General features: G+C 43.1%; 1 protein-coding gene across 2 annotated transcripts; it reads right to left on the reverse strand.

Annotated features, from left to right (window-relative positions):
* Positions 1-2,579: 2,579 nt before the first annotated feature.
* On the reverse strand, positions 2,580-25,597 carry LOC133529228 (PAX-interacting protein 1). 2 transcript variants are annotated; one of them, XM_061866907.1, is made up of 16 exons: positions 25,376-25,597; positions 22,711-25,287; positions 22,341-22,508; positions 19,184-19,279; positions 18,623-18,701; positions 16,812-16,948; positions 16,538-16,622; positions 15,987-16,110; positions 13,401-13,485; positions 12,601-12,786; positions 12,218-12,364; positions 11,676-11,888; positions 8,987-9,139; positions 8,505-8,583; positions 6,389-6,602; positions 2,580-3,586 (listed from the first exon to the last, which is right to left on the reverse strand). In XM_061866907.1, exons 1-16 carry the CDS (start codon positions 25,469-25,471, stop codon positions 3,022-3,024), a joined length of 5,004 nt encoding a protein of 1,667 aa, XP_061722891.1. In that variant the 5' UTR covers positions 25,472-25,597; the 3' UTR covers positions 2,580-3,021. The 2 variants fall into 2 exon arrangements, with proteins under 2 accessions (XP_061722891.1, XP_061722890.1); XM_061866906.1 differs by lacking the exon at positions 2,580-3,586 and having other exon boundaries at positions 6,187-6,602; positions 19,184-19,276; positions 25,376-25,595.
* Between the last annotated feature and the right edge of the window lie 1,035 nt (positions 25,598-26,632).

The raw sequence follows: 26,632 nt of genomic DNA on the forward strand, positions 1-26,632 counted from the left end.
TAGTACCTTTAATGTTTAATCTGTTAAGTTCAAATAACTCAGTAAATCAGTCAGTCAATCATTATAACGCCTGCAAAACTGTAATAGCAAGCAAAATATAAAATGAGTAAAACTTGGAAAGCACAAATAAAATGACTCATATTATAATTGAATATGAAGGTACAAAAATTTGGCTATTATAGAATTTATCAATAACCACGGGAACATAGCATAATAAAGTACACCCGCCATTCTGACTGTCAGGATGGCGGGTGACCTGTTTTTTGATGATAACTTTACGTACCGTGAGGTACAATTTTTTTAAACGAGGTACTAAATAGTACAAATTAGGTACAAAAATATGGTATGCTTTTCATTTGATTTTATTTAGGTACACCCGCCATTCTGACTCTCACATTTTTAGGTATCCCCATTTTAAGGAGTTGCAGGGTGAAAGTCACAGATTTCTCTCGACCATGTGTTAGAATACAGACCCGTCTCTACATGCCGAATTTCAGCCTTCTAAGACATCAGGTCTATCCAAAGACATGTCAAACGGGTCTACAGTAGCGGAAAATAATCTATCATATTTGTGTTTTTTTATGTAGTTTTTTATGAGAACGACTAAGGCTGCCTAAACGATTATCATGTGAAAGTCCTTTAGATGTAGAGTATAATCATATACTACATTTGTATGACACCATATAAGAAACTCGTTTTGTACGAGTTTATTAAAAAGTGCATAAAATAACTAATACTCGAAATATAGGTAAAAGGGGTTTATTAATAAAGAAAACAACAAAAATTACAGATTCTGCACTGAAAATCAACTGAAACCCTTTGCATCAAGAACAGTTTTGCATTTTCGGGGCAGTGGTGCAATCAACTACGCGAGGAAAGAACTTGGAATGCGTTCCCACTCTTCCTTTAATTGTTCAAATCTTAAGTTGACATTTCTTGCACTCACACGACAACCTAGCTCCTTCCATAGGTTTTCTATAGGATTCAAGTCCGGACTTTGGCTGGGCCATTCCAAAACCCTCACTCTACGTTTTTTAAACCATTATTGTTTAACAAGATTAGACGAATGTTTCGGGTCTTTATCTTGCTGAAACATAAACGATCTGCCGAAATTTTGGCGTGCCCAGGGAAGAAACACATCTTGTAATACCTTCATAAACTTCCTTCGTCATAATGCCGTTTATTCGATGTAAAGGACCAACTCCGCTTGCACTGAAACAGCCCCACACCATAAGGGAGCCGCCGCCGTGTTGGACTCTAGGGAGCTGATACTTGGGGTCATAGCGAGCATTGTCGGGACGTCGTACGTAGGTAATTTCATCTGTTCCGAACAGTAAAAACTTGGATTCATCGCTCCAAATTACCTTTTCCCACATTTCCACAGTCCAAGAAAGATGTTCTTTCGCATATTTTTTTCTGTTCGATTTTTCTTGGAAATCAGTGGTTTCTTTGAAGGACGAGCACGAAGTCCACCATCCATCAGGCGATTTCTTACAGTACGTACGGACACAGAAACTGAATTTCCACACGATATTTCCCGCATAATGTCGCTCGCCGTGGATTGTCTTGCTATTCGCAAAATGTTGCGGTCTACCAAACTTGATGTGCAGCGTGGGCAACCAGGTCTGTTGGGCCTTTTGACACCTCCGTGAGTTTTTCGTTTCAAAACCTTCGATATAGTAGACTAATGAACTTGAAATTGCTTAGCCAGCGTCGATTGTGTAAAGCCATTTATAATTGCTTCTTGTATCGCTGCTAAGTTTTTATTTCCACGAGGTCTCCCCATGACGGAACTGATATTTCTTACAAATATGATTATGAATTAGCACGATATTCCGTTTTTTATCGACTTAAATACTACTAGTGACGAACGCTAAATTCCAGAAAAATTAATTCAAATTGAATTTCGAAATGCCTGTTAGCGTAGAATTGGTTGAGAATAAATCAATATAACCTGTTTTGATTAGTTTTCAACAAATTCAGTTCTTGGTTTCATCTAATTTGAGATATTTTACAGAAAAATCACAAGATAGATTTTTTCCCGCTACTGTATCTTTTCTATGACACGGATTTTACATGGCTCCGACAGTGAAAATTAGGGTATCTATAAAATCTAAAGTACTTATAAAAGGTAGCCTAAAAAAACTTGGTAATTTTGATAAGTCTACTGACTACATAGTACTTACATTCACTGCCGGGAACCCACCTGGTGGGCGCTCGTGAACTTTGTTCAGATGCCGGACAACCCGCCGGGCGGGTTGTTTTGTACGCAGCTATAGACCACCGGTTTCTGGGGTAGTGCGCCGTTTTTTGTCTGGCAGTAAATGTGTTAAAAATTCCAGATCTCTAGCGTTATTCAAACCGAAACTACGATGGTCCGAAAATACGACGAAACGTGCCGAGAAAAGATAGGCACTGCCTTTTGCCCTTTGTCTCGTCTTGGCGGGGGCACGGCCGTGCCCCCAGATTTTTGTACAGATTTTCAACCCTCTCGAAGATACGATGAGATGTGAAAACATTTGGAATAAAACAACTTATTGATATTATTATTACGCGCCTTGGAGTAAATAAAACAACTGTTTAGAAAAATCTTTATAGAATCAATCTTCTTTACTATGTACAAAATGGTCCAGACCAACAGATTTGTTGTGTATAAACCGCTAACTATGGACAGTCAAATCCTTTTTCTTACTAATACTAAGGCATCACATAACAGTAATAAAATATTCGCATTTCATGAAACAAGATAAACTGGAAAACTTGTAAGGGACTCTCAAAACTAATTAGAGATTCAAAAAATAAACTAAACATCTTTCAAAAGTCAAGAAACTTAAATCATAAAACATGCGAATACATACGAGCATATTGTATCGTAACATACATGAAATATTTTTTTTTTAATCCATCGTTATGACAACTAAATTGAAGTCTTTCATTACTCATCCTGCCTACAACCTGCGTATTGGCTAGATTGGAAGAAGGAGATGAGTAAATTACTAAATAATGTAAGATAAATATAAATTAGTCTATTTTGACAAGGAATTCTTCTATATCCAATTTCTGCCTCATAATGGCAGATAGCACCACCTCCGTGCTGCAGACAACATTCAGAGTCTTCTCCGACTGCAGCAGGTAATACACCAGGTGTAAGTCATTAGGCACCGTGAGCACTAAGTAGCTGTAAGGTCGTATGCTGTGCATCTCCTGTATGGAGACATAGGAGCGTCGATTCTTCTCGACCTTTCCGCCGCAAAGCTCTATTATTTCCGTGAGCGATGACCGCGAGGGTTTCACGCAAGGTGTCATGAAGAAAGTGACGCCTTCGAAGAGTTTCCTCCTCTGTTCGCCACAGAGTAGCACCTCGGAGATGTCGCATTTGAACATTTTGTTGAAGGCTTCGTCTCTGAGGCCGTACTGCGCTTCGTCGGCGAACTTGTTCTGGCGCTGGCTCTCGAGCACCCACTCGGTGGACAGCAGGTGCTTGACGGTGACGAGGCAGCTGACCAGCTTGCTGGTGCGCACCAGCTTGTCCATCACCAAGTGTGTGGCTTCCGCGGCCGTCGACACCACGAGACCTCCGAGTAACCTACGGAAAAACATCTTCGTTAGGAACGTCTAAGTGAAACAGTTACTCTATGAACTCTGGTTACAACAGATCAGCTATGAAAACTGTCTTTATGGGCCGATATTTATTTTGTTGTATTTTTTTTTTCGTCAGATTTCGATACAATTTGGTAGATTGATATAGTTCCCTATTCTGTACAATGTAAGCGCAATTACACCGTGTATCCTAAAAATCTTCCTTTGAGTTACGAAAACGTATCGTATTTTAGTAACGCAATGGAAAAATACATTTAAAAAATCGGGACAAGTTTTGATTTCGTTTTTATTCCGTCTAGAACGAGGAGCTCTTCTAAATAGCCAAATTGCATGTAAATCTAACGAAAAAAGAAAGATCTAAAACAACAAAAACAAACAGGTTCATTTATACACGGTGCTCACGAGGAACCCAAAAGATTTTGACAGTGTATTACTGATCACATTTAGAGACTAAAATGTCATATAAACTTTTCTGGATTTCGCCTAGTTTCAGAGTTAATACCAATGTAAAAAAAAACATCTTCTTATCGTAACTTAGTGCAAAACGCCTTTTTTTTAGTCTAAATATTCTTATTAATAGATGTCAAAAAGTGACATGTAACCTTTGCAAGAACTAGTTTTACCAAAAAAAAATCGTATAATAATATTTTCAGTGCCAGTTTTACCATAACATTAACTTTTTATGTACAAATACGTTCAAAATTAGAAACAAAAAAAATTTTTTTTGGCGAAATTTAGTGAAACTCATATAATATTTTTTCCGTCTTTTGGCCTCAGAAGTACGTGGTTAAAATCTTTCGGGTTCCTCGTGAGCACCGTGTATATAGTAAAAATCTAACTTAAGTTCTAAAACTAAGAATAAGGTGAGTGGGGCCAAATTCGTCTGCGAGATAGCTGACACCGATGAAATAGTGATTAAAAATAATTAGCAAATAGCGCACTGTAGGCGACGGTTCAAAAAATACGCTTTGATTTACGAATTGTAAGGTCAATTAGGCGAATTCCGTCTACAAGCTTTTTGGTTACTTCTAACTCTTCGTCCACTTACAGAAGGTGGGTAGAGAAGAATGATCGAAGTACCTATATATATACGAGAGTACTTGTGGCGTTCTTCCCAAGCAAAAAATGTACGTCTTGCCCACATTGACCTTAAGTTAACCGTATGGGCGGTATAGAAATTCTTGCAGACGTATTTATCCCACAACCATTATCATTTATGATGATCCATGACCTGTTATTAATCTACAGACGACACAATTAGTACGAATAAAATGACATATAAACGAAACGACACAAATTACTACAAAAATACCTCTCCCTACTCAGGACTACTTCCCCAGTTCAAACCCGTTACCGCTAGTGACTACTGAGTGAAAGAAATACAACTTTACTTATTACTACACGGTCAGAGTATCTTCTTTCTCATCCGATATTTTAGTGTCACTGTAATAAAAGTAATGCATTTATTGTCCTGTTATGACAAAAAACTTTGAACGTCGATTAAGATGTTTGAATAGTAGGGTTAGTCATAATTATATTGTACGTCCGTGATGGATAAACTTTGTATTATTGTACACAGTTAAACAAAAAATATTATCTTATCTTAAGAATCGCAATAGGAGCTTTCTTTCTGATATTAGGTGAGGATAGTAATGTAAAAAGAGATGCGAAGAGATAGAGATGACCAATTCTATCTATACGTATATTTTCCTAAAATTTAATTGAGAATAAGTTTATCGGCGTTTAGAGGCGGGGCGTGTCTATACTGTAGGTACATACCTGACTATAGCCGCGTACTTGTTCTGGTCCGCGGTGGGGGTGGCGGAGAACAGCACGCGCGGCGCCAGGTGCAGCGGCGGCGGCACGGCGGGCGCGCGCGGCGGCGGGGGGGGGGGAGGCGAGGCGGGGCGTGTCTACACTGTAGGTACATACCTGACTATAGCCGCGTACTTGTTCTGGTCCGCGGTGGGGGTGGCGGAGAACAGCACGCGCGGCGCCAGGTGCAGCGGCGGCGGCACGGCGGGCGCGCGCGGCGGCGGGGGGGAGGCGAGGCGGGGCGTGTCTACACTGTAGGTACATACCTGACTATAGCCGCGTACTTGTTCTGGTCCGCGGTGGGGGTGGCGGAGAACAGCACGCGCGGCGCCAGGTGCAGCGGCGGCGGCGGGGGGGAGGCGAGGCGGGGCGTGTCTACACTGTAGGTACATACCTGACTATAGCCGCGTACTTGTTCTGGTCCGCGGTGGGGGTGGCGGAGAACAGCACGCGCGGCGCCAGGTGCAGCGGCGGCGGCACGGCGGGCGCGCGCGGCGGCGGGGGGGGGGGCGGCGAGGCGGGGCGTGTCTACACTGTAGGTACATACCTGACTATAGCCGCGTACTTGTTCTGGTCCGCGGTGGGGGTGGCGGAGAACAGCACGCGCGGCGCCAGGTGCAGCGGCGGCGGCACGGCGGGCGCGCGCGGCGGCGGGGGGGAGGCGAGGCGGGGCGTGTCTACACTGTAGGTACATACCTGACTATAGCCGCGTACTTGTTCTGGTCCGCGGTGGGGGTGGCGGAGAACAGCACGCGCGGCGCCAGGTGCAGCGGCGGCGGCGGGGGGGAGGCGAGGCGGGGCGTGTCTACACTGTAGGTACATACCTGACTATAGCCGCGTACTTGTTCTGGTCCGCGGTGGGGGTGGCGGAGAACAGCACGCGCGGCGCCAGGTGCAGCGGCGGCGGCACGGCGGGCGCGCGCGGCGGCGGGGGGGAGGCGAGGCGGGGCGTGTCTACACTGTAGGTACATACCTGACTATAGCCGCGTACTTGTTCTGGTCCGCGGTGGGGGTGGCGGAGAACAGCACGCGCGGCGCCAGGTGCAGCGGCGGCGGCACGGCGGGCGCGCGCGGCGGCGGGGGGGAGGCGAGGCGGGGCCGCTTGGCGCGGCGCGGAAGGGACGCGGCCGCGCGTTTGGCGCGCTCGTGCGACTCGGGGGTTATGTTGATCGGCATCTTCCACGCGTCTGAGGGAAAGTTCCGGGTGAGTATAACCAATTGTACAAGTGTAGTCTGAGAAAAAATCATGCCCCGAATTGAACCGCAGCAGCGGCGAGCGGCAGCCGTAGGTTGGAGCGAGACACAGCGATCCGAAATCGCGTTCCAAACCATGGCCGCCGCTCGCCGCTGCCGCCGCCGGGCGAAGAAGAAACCGAGCCGTAAAGCTTTGGTTTCCTAGGATAGCAGTGCCGTCAAATAGCTGCTTTAATAATACGAACGCAAAAAAAATGTTCCTTCAATGACCGCCCTCGAGGAAACCTCGCAATTTTGTTTACATAGACAACGTTCTAGTGAAATCATTGTATTTCTGCCTAACAGACCGCGGGCCAGGAGGATATACCGTCAATCTTCGCCTCCCGGCTGATACTTTGTCAGATGATAGTGCTATCATGCATTAAAAAAATAGACAGCCGGTTGTATCGTGATGGAAAGACCGTCAGCTGGTCACATCACATGAACATATCAAAAATACACGCCTACCACTTATGTATGTATGTAAAGTATGCGTAATCCATTTATTTGAAACGCCTGATGGAATACTATTTGCAAAGTTTCATGTTTTTGTTATTACTCTCGTAAAAGGTAAAGCGCTTATTTTTTACACGTTCATGGGACCAGCTGACGTTCTTTCCACCGCGTCTGGCTCGTGGTCTATAATGACAAATACAAACGAATCGCACAAGTAGTAGCCGGAAGAGATAAAAGACTGCAATTGCCGAAAAATCCCTCTTGGGGCGGCCGCTAGCTGGCGCGGTTGCACGGAGCGGGTAAACAAAAATAGTAAGGCGCGTACAAATTATGCGCGGCTGCCGCGCGGGCCAGTGTTCGCGTGAACATTGGCTCGCGCGGCAAATGTTCGACGGAATTTAGGTTGACCGCGGCTGCCACGCGCGGCAAGCGATCCAACTCGATCAGCGCATGGCGCGCGCGCCAATTAGTTCGTTCTAACCATGGACGCGCGTGGTCGTGCGGCAGCCGCGTTTATTGTGATTCATCACATCATTCGCAATAATTTTAACCGAAAAAGGCGTTGGTGGGCGAAAAAAATTTATTTAAATAGGTTACAATGTGGCATACAACTAATGGCGGACATGAGACATGAAGCCGACGAAGACACCATAAAAAACTTTTTACGAGTGTCATATGCCGAGTTCGAGTTACTCAAATCATTATTCATTAATCATTGTATTAACTCGCGACACTTGTCGTTGTCCATTGCAAACGTTCATTCGTCGTGCACAAACAACCGTCCAAATTGCGCGCGCGGCAGCGACTGAAGCTCCTTTGATGCGGGCTAAAAAACCGACAGCGCTCGGATCGCCCCGCGGCACGTTGGAGCGCGGCAAAGTTCGAGCTGCCGCGCGCGGCAACCCCGTCTACATTATGCGCGGCCGCCGCGCGAGCCAATGTTCGAGTGTTTGCCGCGCATAATCTGGACGCGCCTGTACGAACTTTGCTAACTGGCGCGAGGCGTGCGACAGATTTTAAATACAATGGCACCCGCACCGCGAAGTGCACCCGCACCAGCTAACAGACTCCCTTATTCTTAACTTAGCAATCTCTTACGAACAATTGTTTTTTTTTTTTTAGTTTCAACAAACAAAAATGTCAAATAAACGGATAGGGACAAACAATTATCAACGATTTGTTAGATTGGACAAACGTTTATGAATAACGCCATAGATAATTAACATTATTCATTAAAGTAACAAATTCTTTACTCATTTATGCCTGCTATACTTATTCCAGACAATTAACGGAACTTTGAGAACTAAATGACAATAAATACGTTAATGACCGTCCCGAAAAAAAGTGATAATGAAACTATTACACATATTTTTCAGTAGATAATTAGAAAATGGACTTACTCATTAAATGCGAAACTAAACTGTAGTCCATTCTAAAAGGACTGGCTAGGTTGAACTGTTGATATTTGGTGTTTTCGATCTGAAAAAGGAATTACATATATCAGAAAACTGAGGAAATGCAAACATTAATGATATCCAGCCATACAAGTTTATGACTGGGCAAACACACCCAACATCTAATATAAATTCAAACGCAACGCGCGACGCAATAAATTATATGAAACAATATATAAAGGGTTTTTATTTATTTATAACCAAACCCAAAGCTTTTTTTTGACAAAATACGATCGAAGTCGTTAATCAAGGATATTAACCCCTGGAATTCCAGGCGTCCAATTTTGCCAGGCAATAATCAACCTTAATATTTTAAAATTAGAATTGAAACTTTATTGTCGTTTAGTGTGACTGGTTCGTGTGTGTGTGTGTGTGTGTGTGTGTGTGTGTGTGTGTGTGTGTGTGTGTGTGTGTGTGTGTGTGTGTACCTGTGCCAGTGCGCTCATGTTCCCGAGCAGCAGGTCGGTGAGCCAGGCGGGGGTGACGCAAGGGATGCCCCACTCGCGCGCCCTGCGGTACTTCGTGCCCTCCGCGCGCTTGCAGATTAGCACTGTGTTATCCCGCGTCATGTACGGCGTCAACTGTGGACAGAAATAGCTCATTATATCAACTGAAGCAAAGTGAAAAGGTTAACAAAAATTGTATTATATTCTGTAGTATAAGAGGTTCTTAACCTAGGGTTAGTGATGGACAGCCAGCTAAGTTTGTGTGTGCAGTTTGAGAGGCATATAGGAGAATTAGTGAAGTCGTGGTTTTATCGCTCGAAGGTTTTGTACCAAATCCGTAACCTTCTAAGCGAGGAAATACGTAAGTTGCTGTGCGAATCACTACTCTCTAAGTAGAACTACGAAGATATAGTATATGGGCCGCGACTGCTGGAAAAACCCGCCATCTTATACAACGAGTCCAAAATATCTGATTCCGCTTTTGTTGTTCAATCCCGCCAAGAAGACACATTACGCCTTACACTTAAACAAAGCGTCCATATTAAATATGTCCTCGTATAGACATCGACAGATTGTGAGTGTTGTATTTGGGGTGATGAATAACGAAAGGCCCAGATATCTGTTCAGCAAAATACGTATTTCCTCTTCCCATAAACGACACGGTACTCGATCTACTAGACGATGTCTTCTGGAAGCACTTCCCCATAAAACCGTTGCTTTTACAGGTTGTTTCCGGTACCTCGCAACCAGATGCTGGAACAATATTCCTCCCACCTATTCGTCTTATGAAAACTAAGCATTGATTCAAATTTGTATAAAAAATACCTTTCGGAGAAGCAAAGATTGGGAATCCCTCACGGTTACCGGGTTGTTTATTACCGAATTTAGTCATGACTACATTTTTTTTTTTTGGAGTTAAGTAACTAATTATGATACTATTACTATTAATGATATTTTATACATAATTAATGACACTACGTATTACTTAAGCATGTTAATTACACTGACACTTCAATATCAGTCGTGTCCAATGCGCGCATCGACATACTATCATGCGCATGTAACTCCTCTAGAGTTGCAGGCGTACATAGGCTACGGATACTGCTTACCATCAGGCAGGCCGTATGCTTGTTTGCCACCGACGTAGTATAAAAAAAACATAGACGCATTGATGATTAATTAATTTAATTAATTGCGAAATTGGCGCGGCTCTGCCGCAGCTAGCGAAGTGACGCGATGAGTGCCTTCGAGCAGAGTGCACCTATCGTGAACGAGCTCCTCGCCTTTCTGCAACGGAAGCTGCTGCTGGAAGGAATGATGGACACGGTGTGTGCTGTCCAGATCTGTTCGTCGAGTTTTTCCGTCGAAGACATCTGTGCAGCAAAGAAGGTGCTACACCAGTCACTCGGGATCGCCGGCACGTTTGTACCTCACCGGAGAGGAGATGAAATCGGGAAGAAGACCCTTGAGGATATCATAAAAGTTCTAAGGGAGAATGAAGACCGGAATCCGGAGTTTATGTCGACGGGTGCCACCAGCCTCCCGTCCTATATTCCGGATCATGTTGACGCTAGCTGCTTGTTGAAGGAAATCGTGGCCCTAAAAACAAGATTAGCGGATGTCATTTCGAAGTTTGAAGCAGCCCAGGTCACTAGAACCGAGTTACGAAACGAAGTCATCAGTTTGCGAAACAGTGCCCTTACTCGGTCGGCGGCGTCGAATTTCAAGTGCTATGACCGGCATGCCACGAGCGCCGAGTCGGTCAGTTTGCGAGTTGCTGACACTGTCAAATGTGTCGCATCAGCCGTGTTGCCGCCCGCCAGCCTCCCCCCGCCTCCTCCAAATCACGTCATCATGTTTACGCGGATGTCGTCGCCGGTCCGAAAGTTGCATCGAACCGGTTTAGTGTACTTGTAAAGGGTACTGAAGAGCGAGCGACTCCCACGGAGAAGCTCCCTGTTGTTAGTGTGGATGAGGTTCACACTGGTATCAAGAAAGAAGAAGGCGCGCACGGCGCCTCGTAAGACTCAGTGTGGTACCGCCGCACCGGCTAATTCTGGATTGCGGATTGCTACACCGAGTAAGGCGCTGTACGTATCGCGCTTGCATTACACCAGAAGACCGGCTACACGCTGAGGGTGTTCCAGCTTCGATCGCACCACTACGTGCATTTCAACTCTTTTGTTGTGCGCGTGCCGCGACCGCTGCAGGGGACCATCGAATGCGCCGACTTCTGGCCGAAGGGTGTCGTGTTTCGGAGGTTCCGGGGCAAACTGCCGAATTCGACACAAGAGCAGCCGATTCAACGGAGCCACGCCGTTTTGTCGTCTAAATAGTGTGTGTGTTGTAATTTTATAAAATGTATATGTATGTTAGTTTGTAAGGTATATGTAATATGGGCCTTGTTGCGTGAATCAAATTTTTATATAAATTTTAAATAAATAAAATATCATAACATTGTAAGTATATATTGTGGTAAACAAATAAACGGATTATCTATCTATCTAACAAAACAGATAAATCATTCACACACATTTGTATATTTGTAGGTAATGAGTTTTATTTAATTTATTATTTAGTTCTTTTTAAGAGATAACAAATAACTATACAAGTAAGTATTGTTTTTATGTACAGTCAACAACGTTATCCACAAGTTACTTGTAACTCTCACCTTAGCCCCTATATGCTCGACGGCGCACGCCACCCTGTCCCGCTCCTCGGCCCTCCAGCCCGAGAGCGCCGCTCGGTGGTGCTTGGCCGGCCGGTCCCGAGCGGCGTACATGGCGGGCAGGTGGAGGGCTTGCCACGGCGGCGCCACGCCGCGGCGCAGCATGGCGTCTGACAGCCAGTAGGCGGTTACGCAGCGCTTTGCGTCTCGGAGCGCCTGTAACACACCATCATTATACTAGAATACGATAATATGTAGTGTACGCTGTAGACTCTACAAGATTAATTTGTAGATCTTATTCAAGGTGAGTTAGAAATGTGTAAAAAGGAAAGAAACGAGAAACATTAACAAATCGATCTCGACAAAAATAACAAAAAATTCGATCATGATCCTTATCAGACACTAGAGGTGGGCGCCGACTAAAAAAATGGCAGCGGCGGCGCGCCGGCTGAAACAAGACTAATATCGGCGGAACGTGACGAGTCGAGACGGGAATATGTCAGAGGAATAAACGATGTATATGACGAGGCGAGTTCCGGGTATACCTGCATGACGACGCCGTGGCGCTGCGTCTCGCACAGCACGTGCGTGACGCGCGCGCAGTAGCCGGCCTCCACCTCGCCGCCGCGGCGCTGGATGCACTCCACCCAGCGCGCCACGCGCTCCGCGCCCCACGACTGTTGATACTCCACCTGGTTGAAAAACTCATAGTTATGTCTTTCCCATACGGAACAATGGTGTTCCGGACCTTTGGATGGCATGCGCGGAATAGAAGCTAACACTTAGATGTCCTTTGACACTTAAATGAAATGTAAAGTTTGTTGCCATTGCCCGAGCGGTTGTTGCCATTGCCCGTGTCCTGCGACGGACGCATAAGCAGCATTCGTCAAGGATTATCAAGAGTTGAGGGAAAGGGAGATAGACTTACGATGTGGAAGACGCATCCGAGAAGGAAGAGGTCGGGCGGCAGCTTGAGGTTGGGGTTGTGTCCGTAGAACTGCGCGCGCGGCGGCGCGGCGCGCGGCGCGCCCGTGTACACCTTGCCCGCGCCCGCCGCGCCCAGCCCCAGCCCCAGCGCCGCGCCCGCGCCCGCCCCGCCCGCTGCGCCGGTGCCCTGCTCACAAGCAACACGTTACTACGGCCGCACGATGCTCCTCGCGCGGCCGCGATGTAGCCCGCTCCGGTCACACACACTGCCCTACCCGTGACCGGGTTATTACAAAAAGGATTCACAATTTTGGCAAGGTAGTAATATAAAATCATAAAAGTACCAGAAGTTTTCGACTTTTCATACATGTTATAAAAAATGACGTGTGAATAATTAACTCCTCGGGTCCGTGAGACTCGAGGGGTTAATTATTCTCATAAATTTCCAAAGTATCAATACTGTGACGAGAAGCACTGTTTACAATCACTTAAAAATATTTCAAGCTCGATTTACGCAACAACAATGTAAAACAAATAAATAAGTGCAAAAAATAGGAAATTCGCAACGAGTTGTGATAAATTAAAACACGACCGAAGGGAGTGTTTTAAATCGACACGAGTTGCGAATTACCTATTCGCACGTGTATCGTACAACGTTTTAGAGTACATATGGCTCTTTGGGAACGAGCACTTTCCGTGCATGTCGAAACTTTATAAAAAGCCATATGTCATATAAAACAGTAGGTTTATATTTCATGAAATTGATTGTAATGAAAAACAAAATAAATGATCAATATACACCTGTATGGGGTGGTGCGCGGGCCCCAGCAGAAGGCGCGCGGGCGCCCGCGCCGGCCCGCCCGCCGCGTGCGCCGCCGTCATCAACCTGACACGAACAAATGCTATCATGTAATCCACCAATTCTCACACAGAAGTGCACGCACTTCAGCCCGCTTGTAGACGTCCGGTGTTTTCAATAGGGTAGCGGACAATAGGGTATTCTCCTACTAGTCAAATCAGTTTATTTTTTAGAACTGTCAATACAATTTGCCAATATGTAATTTATATAAAAAAACTGCTGTAGTGACGTCACGGTCAATTCATCTACTTTTTTTTTTGTTCCATCCTTCATCATCTTCCTCGCGTTGTCTCGGTCTTTTTGCCGCGGCTCATGGGAGCTTGCGGTCCGCTTGGCAACTAATCCCAAGAATTGGCAAGTTTTTACGAAAGCGACTGCCATTTGACCTGTCAACAGTTCTAACTCGGAGGATAAACTAGCCCTTATTGGGATTGGTTCGGTGAAGGAAAACATCGCGAGGAAAGCGACTGGTAAATATCAAATGATATTTCGTACATAAGTTCCGAAAAACTCATTGGTACGAGCCGGGGTTTGAACCCGCGACCTCCGGATTGCAAGTCGCACGCTCTTAGCGATAGGCCACCAGCGCTTCTTTTAGCAAGCCAGCATTTTGTGCATGGTTTGAAATAATTTATTTTAAATAGAGGAAACATCCCTATAGGGTATTTGACTCTATTTAAAATAAATTACTTCACACCATGCACGAAATAAAGTACCACAGCATAATAGACAAACGTCGAAAGCAGCTATTTTTAGACACTATTTCTAGTTCATAATTCGTATAGAACTATAAAAAGTAGGTAATTTAACCGTGACGACATTTGCTAGTGTTTCATATAAATTCCATAGTAGCAAATAGTTTTGACAATTCGAAAAAAGTAACTGATTTGACTAATAGTCAAATACCCTATTGTCCGTGTTCGGCGACGAGGTTTTGTTTTCTTGGGTGTAGCTGTCGGAAGTGACGGCGGACTCACATACAAAACTGGATGTAGTCGCGTAATACGGTCCGTTGTCCGGCGAAAGCACCGGACGTCTGCATGCGGCCTCAGGGCCTTCAAGGGTCCGTTAGTGATTGTTAAGGGTTTGTGGAAAGACGCGGTAGCGTGTGTGGTAATGTAACGAATGACTGTCTTACTTGTGCGATTTTTAAATAAAATGTTGAGAAAGCACTAGTTGAGTCTGGGAAATTCACCTACGATCTAGGTAAATAAATAGCTACTTTTTAATAACATTTTTCCAATTAATCAAGTTTAAAGAGAATGTCCAATGATGAAGCTGAAGACATAATAGGTGTCTCATATATTATGTAACATATATGTTAGGATCAGGAATTAAAGCTTCAAGGGCAATACCTACCGTCCCTACATAATACTTTACTTCCGACTTTGAATAAACTACTGTTTTAGAATCTAGATCAAATAATTAGAAAAACTTCATAAGTGTTTCTTACTTATTGCTCATATCTATTTTTTTGTCTCTCTTTTTTTTCTAATTGTAACTTTAATATTTTTCATATTGTAATATCTTGTGTCACATGTGCTTTTGTATCTAGTGTGTATTTTGTAATTATATAGACAGTTTCTATTTGCGAGTTCCTGTAATTGGCTCTGTATTACTATCTAAAAAGTTTAATGTATATTTTATAGCTGTTGGAATTCCTTGTATAAATAAATAAAAATAAATAAATGCTATTTCTCATGCATTATTTGCAATATTGTATACATATTTTAAATCGCTATAATGTATTAGATACCTCCAAATTAATCAATAAGATGACAAAAAAGAAAAATTCCGTGCCTAAGTCATAACTACTTGACTAATAATCCCTTGTCAGTAAAGTTACGCGCTGACACGATTTCCATAACCAAAATAACGGTGCTATAAGGAAAACATGAGACATTCCAATTTCAAAGATGAGATCATGTTTTTGGTTGGAGAATGTTTTGGTTCGTGGAAGGAGCGAGATTTTCACTTATTCATGACTCACCTGCGCCGACCCGTTACGGTTCCATATTTGAATCCGTTAATTCGAAAACAACCCGATGATATGAATTTCAAAGTGAGTTACAGTTGGGTTAGATGAACATAATTCAAAAAAATCTTTCATTGCATATTTTTTTTGATGGATATAATAGTTTGTGCTCACGAATTATTTAGGAAACACGCTCTTTCACGTTATTTTATTAAATCGACCCATATGAGACCCTATCAAGAATAGTTTGAAGTCCCGTGTAGTTTATCTTCGTACTTGCGTGGATTGAAAGTAACAAAGAGTTTTCGAGAACGTAAATTCACTACCGCGATTTTCACGAAAAAGTGCAGTGTGGTCAACTTGGAATCCTAAAAAGACATTGACGGAATTAACATAAATATCTGTACAATATTATACAAAGGTTGTCTGGAAGAGATCGCTTTTTAGCGATAAGACCGCCTGTTGTCTGCCTCTAAATTTAATCAATTGTTTATTTTTCTTGTATATTTTTACTGAGGTGTGCCAATAAAGAGTATTCTATCTATCTATCTACCTCAGGGTCCCGGCGGCGGAAGGCTCATGCTCGGGCGGCGGCGCGGCGCCCTGTAGCCGGATGGACAACATGTTGGCCAGCGCAGTCTTGGTTTTCGGGTTCACTAGCAACGCATTGTTTGCACCTGTATCGAACAAAAGTTACTGAATATAATTGGTAATTCTTGCAACCAAAAGTCAAAGTAAAGGCATAGAAAAATAAGTAAGAAAATTTTAGTTTGTTAAAAATATTTCCTCAGAATTGGAGGCAAAACGGCAGATGTCAGGCGAGACTGACAGCTGCAGTCATCCGTGTTTCTGTCATATACAAGTGTTACATTGGTTTTCGGTTATACTTAAAGCCTGACCAGTAATATATGATCACGCGCCATGTTGCGGAATTTCTATGGAACTAAATTATTCATACTAAACTGATCTGTCACCCTATACATGAGAATAACAGCGATCCTTGACAATGATCATATATTTCTGGTCGGGCTTTACCTATGTTTAGTTTAATATTAAAATGTCTCAAAACTGTTAAAATATGGGATATATCACGATTAAACTCACTCTGCGGGTCGGTGGTGGCGGGGCTCAGCAGAGCGGCGTCGGCGTGCTCGCCCAGACCCGCCACGTGCGGCGACACGCCGCCAACCTGGCAACACACGATTTAATATATACCGGACAAAAATATAGGGCAAACGCTCATCGTTACGAATGAAGCGACCCTTTTATTCTAACAGGTAGAAGCTACAACTTTAATAAATGCAACTATTACGTTGATGCTCGGCAGTGCTCCCCCCACCAAGCCAAGCACACTTCGTGGACATCCTTTTCCACCTACCTGCTTGTGCGGCAAGTGATGGTGGTGCTCTCTCTGCGCCTGCAGCTGCTGCAGCCTCTGGTACTGCGCCCTCTGTATCTGCAGCTGTTGGAGCTCCACCCCTCCGCCTGCAGGACTCGCCACGCCACCGGCGCCCACTGTTGAAAACACATACAACATACCCCTGATGCTGTAAGGAATGTTCTACAATCGGCCGATTTGTATAACCACAACAAATTCCAAACCAATTAAAAACATGGTTCACAAACTGTCGAGACTCGAGGGACTGTGAAAAGTGCTAGATTTAATGTTCCTTTATAAATTGGTTCATAGTAAGGGGCTGGATTGTCCAGAATTGTTAAGTAAAATTTAAATGACTGTTCGTACTAAGCTACCTCGTCCTGGTTTGTATAAGCTGTTTAGAATTCCATTTGGGAAAACAAATTTAGGTCGTAACTGTGCCCTTTTAAGAATGGCAAAATTATACAATCATATCCCTGGCTCTGCGGGAGTTGACACATTCAACAATAGACCAGAACAGTTTAAAATAAAGGTGATGAAATATGTTGGCTCACTGGATATACCAAAGTAATTCGCCACAGATTCAAAGATGCCTTAAAATACTTAATAAAATATTTGTATATAAGTAGTTAATAATTGTTATCAACTATTTACCATCATCCTACTTGTAGCATTAGTTAATGTAATGTACTGGTACTAATTAATTTAACCGTAAGGTTACTGCATGTTCACTGGTAGAAGACACTTATATACGATGTGGGTTACCTATAATTAGATAAGCATCAGTGAGTCCTGTATGTCATATAGATTTAAGAGCATGTAAGATGTATTATCTGTTCTTAATCCTAAATAAAGTATGTAAGTAAATAATCCTAAATGTATATCAAGTTTCACCGATATGCCTTTCCTGCGAGTCACGGGAAGACATTATAATTCTCAAAAGTCCACTTTTCGAACAAGAGAAATGAAATGAAAAAAATGTAGATATTATTGTAAATAATAGACAACAAAACCTATAGACCTATAGACATAGAAAATATATAGTACTTTATCTAGTGGGCATCATCAGAAAGCCCTGAAATGTCATCTTTCACGATACAACTTTTAGCTTACTGTAAAATATGTCATTCTTAGGCTATTAATAAATAACAACCTTCAAGGTCACAAATGTCTTCCGACATTATAAAAAAACTACTACTTAATTGTCAATAAACTATTCTTATAGCCACTTATCACAAAAAGCACATGTACCGGGCGAGAGAAGAAAATTGACTAAGTTGTAGGCTTAGGTTAGCGCTAGATAACGAAATTGAAATTATAATGCGGGCACCGCGTCACACATCACTATGTATGAGCGGTTTGCCAATACGGATTATTGTGTGTTTACATTGATTTCTGGATATCTTAGAAATGCCCTAAGAGATACACTGAGAAAACACAAAAACAGATTTTAAGACATAATGAAAGTTGGACTAGAGAATCTGGGTCAACACTTTAATTTAATTCATGTATGGTAAAACACTATACCAGAATCACGATGTAGAAAGCTGACTTTTAAGATATTGTGAAATATAAAAATAAGTAGGTATACGAGACATAAATAAATTTTTAAACCCCACCAAAAACATTTCATGTAAAGTAAGCGGCCAAGCGGCCTTTTACTGTAAAAGTAAAGTTATCAGCCCAAGTTACCGGCCCCTAAGCCCTGACTTTACTAACCCCACACCTTGGTTTAAAAACCAAGGGTTATATAAGATGTAAGTGGCTTCTTCTTCACATGACAAACGGTTACTTTTTTACCGATAACTTACCAGGGGACTGTGGAGGTTGCGCTGGCGACGCGGCCGGCATGGCCGTCGCGCGGGTGCCTTGCTGTTGCAGCCATTGCACCTGTACCAAACGCAATACATTAGGGTAGTTATATAGTCTTAGGACTCTTAGGGCTTGTAGCACCACAAATTGGCACACAGATCAATGTCACTCGGCTGGCAGAGAACTATAAAAACTTCCTATAATATATAATACATTTTTACTGTTAATTAGACTAGTTTATGATTAATAAAAGGTCGGTTGCTGCTGCAAGCCTAGGCCTGGACAGTATCGCGCCCACGAGACTACCCGTCTTTTTCTCACTGTATTAATGAGAGAGACGGGTAGTTTATCTCGCGAGCGAGATGCTGTCGCGCCCCACCTGTGCTAGGACTGCAGGCAGTATAGTGCAACCGACATAGAAAAGCTCGGCCAATCTTTCTTTAGTATATGACATCTATTTCAGTTTATAATTTGTAATGTAATTAATGTTAGAGACTTTCAAAGGCGATTTTCCATAAACATGATGCGCAAGTAATATAGTAAGCAGCAAGTTGTGATACCTGTTGTTGCCCCGGCGGTAGCTGCCCCCGGATGAAAGTGATGCTCTGCGGAGCGCCACCCGCCGAAGGCGACCCCGCTACTACGCCGCCTGGCTGCTGCAACAATAGCATTTTATACAATCTTGATATAATAGAGCTTTTCAGTCGAGTACCGTGTTTAAGGAACAAAGCTTGCTGAGTTACCTAAGTAAGGTACGACATTGAAAAGCTAAAACATCTCACTATTGTATACAATACTTTTTCTACGAGTCATCTAAAATAATACTTTTTCTTTACTATAACACCTAAATAATTAATAAAAATTGGTAAGTATCTCAATAGACAATAATTTAGTACAAAAGATATAAACGCGTGACTTTCGGCCCGCACCCCTTTTGTCTTTTCTATGGGAGCGCGGCGGCACGTGATTGGTAATTTCTTTTTAAAGTTTTTTTTTACAGCGTATCGAAATAAATCTTATAGTTGAGTTGGAAGCCTATACATGAAAAGTACGCAAGTATAGTTTGGTATACGAAATCTTAATTCAACCATTACAGGCGACGAGTAGAAAAAATCATTAAGATCACTGTGGGGAAGACCGCATATAAAATTTATGAAGATCATTATAGGGCAAGGACTCTCGAATTTGTACTTTGTCACTCAGACACAGTCAGAAAGGAAGACCTTCGCTCCTCCCGCTCTAGCGACCTTCTATAAGTGGAGTACACAAGCGTTAGAAGCGACGAAAAAGCTTATAGTCGGTATTACCCGATAGACAATAAACTAGAAAATGTGACAACGTTAATAGATCAATAAAATAGCACTTTGTTTTAGGTTCTCAGCCTATCCCTCTACAAAAGTCAAAATTTAACCGAACATTCTCTCAAGTGAAAAGTCTACTCCTCGACATCGGCAGAGCTAAAATTAGCGAGGAGTAAAAGCCATTTATGGAAAAAAAATCACTTTAGCGTTAATCAAAATGATGAAGGAGATCGTAATACTGCATTTTTTACTAGTCGATTTTAGTGTTTGTTTTAAGACTACTGTATATTTTTTTTTATTTTTTTTTATTTAAACTTTATTGCACAATACATGAAGAGTACAAATGGCGGACTTAATGCCAGAAGGCATTCTCTACCAGTCAACCATGAGCCAAACCGAAAGATCCTAATTGGTGCAGGGTCAGAATACAGAGTAAAATGACAAAAAAAAAAATCACAAAATTATACGTACATAAATAATATGATACATAAATATAAATACATACATATACAAATATATACCCATTGTGAAACATCATGAGGACGACCTTTGAACCTTGTCAAACAGATGCTTGCGCAACATGCGCTTGAAGGAGAATTTGTTCTGGGCTTGTCTCATAGAGAGAGGAAGATCATTCCACAGCCGGATTGCCTGAATGTTGAAGGAATTCGACATGAAACCTGTACGATGTCGAGGGACAATAAGTTGAAGGCTACGGGAGGTTCGGAGATCGGTGCCGGGGCGCGGAGTAACAAATTTGAATTTGGAACGAAGGTAATCAGGGGCTGAAGGATTAAATAAAATTGAAAACAAAGTGCAGAGAATACGCAAGGATCGACGTTCACGAATAGGGAGCCAGTTAAGTTTTTTGCGATAAGCGGAGATATGGTCGTATTTTCGGAGTCCAAAGACAAACCGGATGCAATTGTTAAGTAACCGATCGAACTTGGTTAGGTAAGCTTGTGAGAGATTGCTGTAACACACATCAGCATAATCCAGGATGGGCAGAACGAGGGCTTGGACAAGAAGAGTCTTGGTGCAGGTCGGGAGAAAATGTTTGAACCGATAAAGTGCTCTTAGAGTATTGGTCACTCTACGACAAACGTCAGACACCTGAGGATCCCAGGTCAGCCCACTATCGATGATCAACCCCAGGTTCTTCACTTGCGGCACAAAAGGTATATCTACTTGCTCATACTGGATAGGGGCTAAGTACGTCGTGTCCGTCAAAGACAGCAAGCGCGCACTACCAAGTATGATAGCCTGACATTTGGTGGGGTTCACTGCAATGCCATAACAACGTGACCAGGTAGATATGAAGTTAAGATCAGCGTTCAAATCAGCAATAGCTCGATCCAAATCATCGGTGCTTGCTTGAGTGTATAGCTGCAAGTCGTCGGCATACAAATGGTAGGAGCATTTAATCTTAGCGGTAATGAGATTAATAAAAATGGAGAAAAGCAGTGGGGATAGAATGCCACCCTGTGGAACCCCAGATTGGAGTTCACACCAGTCCGAAGAAGATCTGTCAGCCCGAACTAACTGATGACGGTCCCGGAGATAGGAAGCAAACCATTCAGCCACAGATGATGAAATGTTCACATTCTTAAGAGAAGCCAAAAGTAAATCGTGATCTACCGCATTAAAAGCGTTAGAGAAGTCGATAAGAACCAACACTGTAAGCAGCGAAGAGTCCATACCGATCCTCACGTCTTCGACCACTTTGAGCAAGGCGGTAGAAGTGCTGTGGCCACGACGAAATCCGGACTGAAGAGGTGAAAGCAATTGATTAGAGAATATGTGGTGAGATAACTGTTTATGAACTGTGGCTTCCAAGATTTTTGACAAAAAGGGTAGAACTGAAATGGGACGAAAATCTTTAAGTGAACTGGGATTGGAAACTTTAGGTAATGGAATGACATGGGCATTACGCCATAACGAAGGAAAAACCCCAGAAGACATTGAAAGGTTAATAACATGGGTTATAACCGGGAGGATACATTCTAAAATGCCCAAAATCATCGTCCTACTTAACTCATCATGACCTACAGCGTTGGATTTAACAGACGTTATTACCTTGCGAGTTTCATCATCTGTGACCGGGGTGAAAGAGAAAGTTTTATTAGAAATACAGGGCAAGGCATTGATATATATTACTAACTATGAACGCATACTTTTTTCTGTGGAGTTCTGAATACGACTGTAATGTAATGAGTTCATTACACAACACTTTATTGAACTGTTGTTAACTTAATTCGATCAATCACGTGTCACCGTGGGCATAAAGCAAAATACATCAACGAGCGTTAGACATAATAGGCATACACTTCTTTACGTAGGGACTTAGATTTTAGATTAAATAGTTTTTTTTAATTATTTCAGTGGAATGGAAATCCCTTTTTTATATAACAGTTACCTGCTGGTGCTGTAGTGCTGCACGCTGCATGGACAGCTGCTGCCGCCGCTTCTGCAGCTGCGCCACGAACATGGCGCGCTGCGTGGGGTCCATCTGTTGGAGTTGCGCGTGTGTTTGTGCGTCCAGGTGGATGAGCTGCCGGCCGCCGCCGCCTGCTGTCCATGATACCTACACAAAAGGAAACATACAATTTGGCAGCTTGGTTAGGGGTCACCACATTTATCGACCGCATCAGATTAAAGAATTAAAGAAATTTTAATTTATAAAAGTTATGCAAGCTAAAGCTAAGATATTAAATATAAATTGATAATGTACCAATCAAATATCACAGTATCACATGTTTTTGGGAGGTAAATATAAAAGATCTTACCCTTGGCCCAACAACTGTAGCAGGCTGCCCGAGCTGCTGTCGCTGTTGCAAATACTGTTGCTGCTGCTGCCATGTCACATTCTGCCCGCCTTGAACTATCTGCTGTCCACCCGGTGACACAATCTGCTGCCCGCCACTGTGTGTTATGATCTGCTGAATGCCACCTCCACTTGTCAACTGCGTACTGCCCTGTGGTGACTGTGGGACTTGTGATAATACTTGCTGATTCTGACCCACAGTCTGACCAATAATCTGCTGTCCGGACTGAGTCACAATCTGTTGTGATGACTGAGCAATGACCACTTGATGCTGCTGCCCTTGCTGAGTTATAACATGTTGGCCCCCCTGCGACAGCACCTGCTGCGTGCCCTGGGTGATAATCTGTTGTCCACCTTGATTCACTATCTGACCGCCCTGATGGACTATTTGACTCTGTGACACTATCTGTTGCCCACTCTGCAAGGTCACTTGCTGGTTTCCATGTACCAATATCTGCTGTTGTCCAGTATGCTGATTTATCAACACCTGCTGTGGGGCCTGCACTATTTGCTGCTGGTTTGAACCATTCAATAACTGCTGCTTTTGAACTAATATTTGATGATGCGTCTGGCCAATACTCTGACCTTGGGAGCCAATAGTTTGTTGCAAAATCTGTTGATTACTTTGCTGTATTGCATGCTGAGGGCTGGACTGAGCCTGTTGTTGGTTGTTTATCAGAGCCTGCTGTTGCGTCTGCATAATCTGTTGCTGTAAAATGACTGAGTTTTGGGGATTCCGCTGCACTAGGGGACTCCTGATTATCTGATGTTGGCCTTGAACATTTTGCACCATTTGTATGTTCTGTTGTCTCCAAGCGCCTTGTACATTGCCACCCTGCTGACTTTGGATACTTTGCTGTACAGACTGTATTTGCTGTCCTAATACTGTTTGTTGACCACTGTTCCCTACAAGTTGGTTAAGCTGCACTTGGCTGCCTTGGCCTTGAGAAGATGAAACCATACCCTGTTGGTTGACTACACCCATATTCAAGTTCTGCTGCTGGTTTGATAAAGACTGGACAGTTTGTTGTTGAATCAGGTTTTGATTCTGTGAAGACATTTGCTGCCCTGCACTCATGAGTTGCTGGTTAATGACTTGACTTTGCTGGCTGAGCTTCTGTTGCAGATTCTGAGTGGACTGAGCCAACTGCTGAGCAATATTTTGAACAGCTTGCGAAGCAGTTTGCTGGCTCAGGCTCAAGCTCTGTTTCATAGCCATGTTTTGCTGGTTCAATTGTTGCTGCTGGAGATTATTGGCACTCTGACTCAACATTTGACTGATATTTTCAATCTGTTGCTGAGCTGATGTCATATTACTGTTGGATTGTGTTATGTTTTGGTTCTGCTGTATATGATGCTGGCCGCTTTGGATGTGCTGCTGCATCTGGCCAGGGATCTGATTCATCTGGGACACTAAAACATTGGACTGAGAAAATCCTTGCTGATTTTGTTGGTTAGTCTTCTGTTGCAGCATTTGCATTTGCGCTGCTAGTTGGCGCTGTTGCAGCAACTTCTGCTGTTGTATCTGTATGGCGGTGAGACCATGTGGCTGCTGTTGCTGGGGCTGTGATTGCTGCTGCTGCTGCTGTTGTTGTTGTTGTTGCTGTTGTTGTTGTTGCTGTTGCTGTTGCTGTCCATACACTTGCTGCTGCAGGCCCATTTGGCCCACATTCATATTAGCTTGTGATGCTATGAATTTCTGCATGAGTTGTGTATTAGTTTGACTACCTTGGATCTGCAGATTTTGTGTCACAATACCCTGAGGGATAGACTTGCTCATGATGTTCCCTTGTTGCATGGTATTTGAATAACCCATAGAGGTCACTGCAGATGTTGGAACAGTGGAAGTGTTAACTGAAGATGGTGGGTGGTTCCAGGGCATCCTCTGCTTAAGTTTATCAAGTTTATCCAGCAGTGCTTGAGTACTCTCATCTTTAATTTCAGTCATGTTATGGGTGGGCACTTCATTCTTTGCTATACCCTCTTCAAAGTCAAAACCTGTAATGGCACTTATACGATCCATTGACTTGGGCGGAGGCTGTGGGACTATCAGTAACTTGGGGTGGAAGATATCAGTGACCGCCTGTATTCTGGCTCTCAAGCTCTCTAGCACCCAGTCTGGTGTCACAATCTTAATCCGGTTGTTAGGTAAACTGAGTGCCGCACTGTATTTTCTGCCGGATGCCGCACCACAGATCAAATGTGTACACTGGGGGTCCAAATTGAGCTTCACTTTTCCGCCATGGTATGTGATTATAGCAAACAATGTTTTCAAATCCCCGGGACTCACTTGGGCCACACAGGCAGTCACATTTGAAAATATTTTATTTCTGTTAGGGCTGTAGGGTTTGGGATTGGCTAGTCTCCGCAACCTGACGCAAGCCAACACCCAGTACTCGGTCACAGCAGGGATCTGATAAATATCTTGAGCGTCATCGAGGTCTGTGTCCGCCGCATTTTGACCACAGATTAAATGAGTAACGTAGTCTGAAAAGTATTTTGTATTCTCGGCTCCGCCGGATTGCAGGAGCAACATGATCTGTAATTTAACAACATTAAATACATACAAATAAGTTGTTTATCACATAAACACATAAGAAACCATTAATAAATACACAAAAACAAACCCTGTCGGACACATCGCCAGAGAGGTAATACTTGACATCCTTGAAAATTGGCTCTTGCAAAGACAAAGAATCTAAATCGTCGGCAAGCGTTACCATTTTCTATATCACCACAATAAGATAGAACTTGAGATTTATAGTTTAAAAACACATTTTTCTAATAAACTAAACGCCGCAACTCAACAAACGAACGACGTCCATTATGATTGATAATGATAGAAGTGTTGCCAGCTTAAATAAAACATTGGCGGTATACAAGCGGTATAGATAAAAAAAGGTCTCTACACACGTGTTAATTTTCTATCAAAGAAGTCTAGTTAACCCTAACCGCAGACGCATGGAATTTTCATTCGGTTTCCATCATCATCAAAGAATATAATACTCATGATCATCATACAGAGTGACAGGTGAGAATGGGACGTCGCTTTACAAATTTATAGTGCTGTTTCGTTTCCACCTGTCATTCCATACGGAATGCAAGGAACAAAATCTCCATATACCAAAAAGTGTCCGACAAAAAACCATAAATAGGTGGCGCTACAATACCTAGATACATGTGTTGTACATGTGCTGGAACGATATCGGCAATTGGGCATAGTCCGCTGTCACACGCTGGAAAACGGCGAGTTCTAGAATACTTGAGAAAAAATTCGAATCATAGACAGCGCACTTCACTCCATCAATAACGCTTAGCTACTCTAGCGCTACTCTGGAGAGATTTGGAACTATTATTTATAGTTGACAGCTGGACACTTGCAACAATTCTGCCTAAAATATTGCATGTATGTTAGTTTGTAAGTTAACTAAGTTATGTATATATGGGCCTTAGTTGCCTGAAAATAAATTATATTTAATGTAAATTTAATAGCGGCACGTCTGTTGGCTTTCTAGACTGGCCGCTAGCCGCACATGTAATTTCAAATTTGTATTAGGGTCGGTTACATAAAATCGTCTGTGACCGCTTGAACCTTCGCAATTTGAATTTTTGTATGGTAAGTTTCATAGTTCACTGCTCTGCGGGCCTACCGGGAAACACGAAAGTCGAAATTTCGTTATTTACCTCTATATCACTCTTGCATATTCGAACGATAGAGAGCTATAATCAAATAGGGCTAAAATATTGGAACATTGGAACGTTAATCAGTCCGTGGGTCAAGAAGTGTGGTTGGTGCGATTGGCCCTTAGTCTCCCCAAGTGAAGAGCACCTAATATCCCGCTCTAGGAGACAGCTGCCCTTTAGCAGCCTGCAGTCCTCGAAGG

This window comes from Cydia pomonella, chromosome 20 (genome assembly GCF_033807575.1).
Source record: "Cydia pomonella isolate Wapato2018A chromosome 20, ilCydPomo1, whole genome shotgun sequence".
Taxonomy (NCBI): domain Eukaryota; kingdom Metazoa; phylum Arthropoda; class Insecta; order Lepidoptera; family Tortricidae; genus Cydia; species Cydia pomonella.

Coding starts and splice junctions, on each gene's coding strand:
- LOC133529228 (XM_061866907.1), bottom strand. CDS start 25,471: ATGGTAACGCTTGCCGACGATTTAGATTCTTTGTCTTTGCAAGAGCCA. Junction 25,288..25,375: donor CTGGCGATGTGTCCGACAGG/GTTTGTTTTTGT, acceptor GTTAAATTACAG/ATCATGTTGCTCCTGCAATC. Junction 13,486..15,986: donor TCCGCCGCCGGGACCCTGAG/GTAGATAGATAG, acceptor TGTTCGTGTCAG/GTTGATGACGGCGGCGCACG.